The sequence below is a fragment of the Nicotiana tabacum genome, chromosome 7, assembly GCF_000715075.1.
Source record: "Nicotiana tabacum cultivar K326 chromosome 7, ASM71507v2, whole genome shotgun sequence".
NCBI classification, from domain to species: Eukaryota; Viridiplantae; Streptophyta; class Magnoliopsida; order Solanales; family Solanaceae; genus Nicotiana; species Nicotiana tabacum.
Window position 1 is genome coordinate 111,285,496 of NC_134086.1, and position 4,602 is coordinate 111,290,097.

At 35.2% G+C, this 4,602-nt stretch overlaps 1 protein-coding gene across 1 annotated transcript; it reads right to left on the reverse strand.

Annotated features, from left to right (window-relative positions):
- Positions 1-2,311: 2,311 nt before the first annotated feature.
- Positions 2,312-3,437, reverse strand: LOC107829129 (uncharacterized). Its single transcript, XM_016656572.2, has one exon. The coding sequence runs from the start codon at positions 3,297-3,299 to the stop codon at positions 2,472-2,474; it is 828 nt and encodes a 275-aa protein (XP_016512058.1). The 5' UTR covers positions 3,300-3,437; the 3' UTR covers positions 2,312-2,471.
- Between the last annotated feature and the right edge of the window lie 1,165 nt (positions 3,438-4,602).

Below are 4,602 nucleotides of genomic sequence, written 5' to 3' on the forward strand. Positions count from 1 at the left end.
GCTTCCTTTCTTCTTCCTTGATTATTCCTTACCTCCGACCATTTTTTACACTCATGTGTTCGTTACAATTGTCTCTCCCCCTCTATTACTAGTGAGCTTTTTTTTTTTAATATTCAAGATTAACATAAAGGTGCAAGAATCGTGATATCTAATTTTCCTTTATTAAATACATGTACTGTGGGATATCTTTTAGGAGTCACACTAATTGCCTGTTTAATTTTGTTACTCCAAACTAGTAGTGACAAAATGGTTAAAACAAAACAATTAATCACCCATATTATTCACTAAAAATGGGTTGGATAGTGAACTTTTTAAAAACGGGTCAAATATAGATAAGAACCATATTATCCATTTTGAAAATAGATAATTAATGGGTTTAACTTTACATTTGTAAAACCTCGAATTAGGGGTTCCTCAAGTTTGGGAGGCTAGAAATTCTCCCAAAGTGATTATATTCAAGAAGTCATGGATAATATAGTTACACATACTATCCGCCGGTTAACCCGTTTTTTATTTGTATTAAATATGGGTTGGATCGGATAATTTATCCGTTTTTATTGTAAAAATAGCACGGTATAACCAGTTTTCGGACTGGTCATTCAAAAATAGCCAGCGTTTACGAAGTCAATGAAAAATAGCCACTATCTTGCTGCAATAGAGACCGGTCCAGCATAATATACTGGAGTTCGGTGCACCTGTGTATGAACTCCAGCATATTATATTGGACCAGTATACTTTGCTGACTCCAGTATAATATACAAGAGACTGGAGCACCGGTACTCCAAACTCCAGTATATTATATTGGACAATTATACTTGCTGGAACTCCAGTATATTATGCTGGAGTTCTAGTGTACTTATGCTGGAACTCCATCATATTATGCGGGAGTTCCAGCATACTTATCCTGGAACTCCAGTATAATATGCTGGAGTTCAAGCATACTTATGCTGGAACTCCAGTATAATATACTGGCGTATTTTTCGGGTTTTGAACATTGTTTTCGCTCAGATTTTTCTTTACATGAAAAGTGGCTAAATTTCGATTACTTTTAAAACTGGGCTATTTTTAAACGACCAGTTATAAATCTGGCTATTTTTGACCCGTCTCATATCCGACCCAAGCCGTCTAGTTGTCACCCCTACTCCAAACATTTGGCCTCCCAACTTATTGAGACTTAGGAGTTCATGGGATTTTTTAGGATCACGGAATGAATGCTTCCGATTAAGCTACTATGTATACTTCATTTATCTTCTCCTCGTGTCAGTACTAAATTCATATGGGATTTAGAACATAACTCGCCTATTGTTTCAATTTAACTTTAAGTACTATTGTGGTTTTAATTAGGACTTTTTTTTATATCAAATTAATATTTACTTTGTACTATTTCTAAGCGGTGCTGGTGTGGTATATATATATTTGATTTTTTTAATAAAATATTATTTACACATACTAAATGATGTTTTTTTACATTTTGCGATTAGGTGACATCCTTTGCTGAAAAATGTCTCCGTTATTGCCCGCACGGTTCGGTAGCTAGATAATACTTAGCTTTTAATTATTTCGTTTTCATTAACCCCAATCCCACGTAGAGAAGGATAATGTCGCTCTCCAGTTATTTATATTCGTGTCTTTTTCTTTATTTTTGAGCTGATGATCTACCGGAAACAACCTCTATGTCTTTTAAAGGCAGGGGTAAAGTGTGCGTACATTCTACCTTCCTCAGACCCCCCACTTGTAGAATTACACTGAGTTTGTTGTTGTTGTTTTCTTTATTTTTGAATACTGAAACATTGCATCTAGATAAGCAATATATAGTAGAAAAGATGCCTACAAAAGAATTTTACATGTTCAGCAAACAAAGAGATTATAAGAAATGAATTATGCACAGCCAATTATTCGTTCTTTAATTTAGCGAAACAGGGAACGAGCAGTACTGCAACTATAGCAATGACAATTCTTCCCATTCATTCTTAAATGGAAAACGTAACATGCAAAATGCAAATTCAGCTATTCTGAAATGAGTAATAACCTTTTACAAATAGGGCAGAGCTAAAGTCGAGCTCATGTCAAAATTAATTAAGATGAAAGTTAAGTTCCCATCGAATCATGACAGCTTAATTATTATTCTTTTTTTTCTTTAGTAATTGCGGTGTCCGTGATCAACTTGCGCTTTAACTCAATTAATTCTACGGCTAATAACTACTACTTTCGTTCTAATTTACGTGAACATGTTTAACTGGACGCGAAATTTAAGAAAAAATGAAACTTTTTGAATTTGTGGTACTAAACAAGTAAAAAAGGAGTCATAGTATTTGTATTGTTATAAAAGTTTTCATTAGAGATAAAATTGAAAATTTAAGCTAAATTGTTTCCAAATTTAAAAAATAGACATTTTTTTCGGAACACACCAAAAAAAATAAGTTCATGTACGCTTTGAAACTATCTTCTAGAACAACTCCCTCCACCAAAAATCATGACAGCTTATTCTTGTCGAGAGCTTTCCTCTTCTTGGCATAATTCTTAGAATGAAAATCAAGGAAGAGTGCCAACAAGGAAGCATTGAAAACTGCATTGAAGCACCATCCTTGGATCCCGGAACAACCCGACCCGGTAAAGTGATAGAACAACATCAAACCCGAAATCAAGAAGCTGAACACAAACTGGATAATTTGAAAGTCAGTGACCAATCTCTTCCACCATGGCCGTACTCCTAACGTACACAGAAAATAATAAGCGTACATTAGCACATGAACTGAAGCATTTGTAACAAGCGCCACAGGAAACAGAGTCTGCGAAGAAGAAAGCCACAAATAACACATGACAACCACCACCGCATGATGGTACACGTGGAGGAACGACAGCCGTCTAGTTCGAGACCCACTTAGAATGATCAAAAGGGTGTCCACAAATTCAAGAATCTTGGAGAAGTAAAAAATGTAAGCCCAGAAAAAGACAGGTCCACGTGGAAGAGTGTGATTGGCTGGGAAGCAGATGACCCAAGTCCAGTCATTTTTTGGCATTTGGTGGACGGCTGAGAGGGAGCATCCAACGGCCATGATAAGGGAGAGAAGGCAGAGGATAAGGTTGTGGACGGCGGAGATGAGGCGGAGGGCGGTGGGGGAGAGTGGAGGGAGAAGAGGGAAATGGTCGAAAGAGAAAGTGAGAGTGAGGTAAGTGAGGACTGCGAGTGTGAGGAAAAGTGGCGATGCACCGAATGTGGAACCTTGTTTCCATTGGAAGTTGGTGATAATCGGATGAGTAACTAGCCAATAGTGAATAGTGGAGTAGAGAGCTTCCATTTCGCCGCCGATCGCCGGCGAAAATGGAGGCGGTGAAGCTATGAGGTTACGTTATCTATTTCCAAGCTGAGATGATAATACTACAGAATTGATCCCCATATCCGGCAAGTCAGCAACTTGTGTTCTTTTCGATAGGGGATTGTGAGGCATCTAAATCGACACGTCATCTCTTCAAACAAATGGACATGGTTTCTTTTTTCTTTTTTCTATTTTTGCCAATAATGGTACCTAAAATTTAAAACAATTGAACCATCCCACCACTCACTTTTTTACTAGGGAGAAACTTAGAGCCAGATTGGACATAAAAAGTTTTATCTTTTTTCCCAAAAAATTTTCATTCTTTTTCGAAATCAGCATTTCTTCGTACACTTTTCAATTTTCACTTAAAGATGCATTTTAAAAAACTCCAAAAAACTGTTTTTTAAAATTTCCACTCACAAAACTTCAAAAACAACCCAAAATTATATTCATATCCAAACACAACTCTAAATTTCAAATACCATTTTCACTTAAAAAAATTCACCCTATTTTGAAATTTTACAATTCTTATGTCCAAACGCCCACTTATTACTACCTCTATCCCATTTATGTGGTGGTTTTTCAGTGAAGATCAAGTTTTCTAGAAAAAATATTTTTGAAACTTGTAATTTCATATAAATTATAAATATTTGTAGAGCTATACTTTTTTTTAAGAATAGCATTAAAATTTTAATTTTAAAATTAAATATAGGAAAAGATAGTTAAATATAAAAAAAGATAGTAACTCTTTTTTGAACAAACTAAAAACGAAAATTTCCCACATAAAATGAGATTGGTGAAGTACACGTTTATATCAAAGCAATGAACAATAAATAAATAATTACTAGCATTTACTTACTGTAGCTCGTCAGTGTGTTCGTCTTCAATGTATTAGTTTTTTTTTTTCAAACTTAAATATATTAGTTTAGTTCGTTTCATTTTTGCTCATCACTGTCTTACTTTTTTCTCATTTGCTTAAGGAGAAAGGGGTAATGTTGGGAAGAATGGTAAACTTTTTGCAAGCCAATTATGTATTGCACTCTTCATAGTTGATGTTTCGCTTAAAATATATATATTTGTATGTATATCTTCTCATATTTTATTTTTGTTTCATGGATTAGGATGTGAAATGTGTTAATTTACGTTAATTTGATGTGTTTTTATGTGTAGGAATGATCCGGGAGCAATCGGAGGCAGAATGTGCGAAATTAGAGCCAAAACGGACAAAAACAGGAAAAATGGGACATTTCAGCGCCACAGGTGGCACCTAGCCCTACCTGTGGCG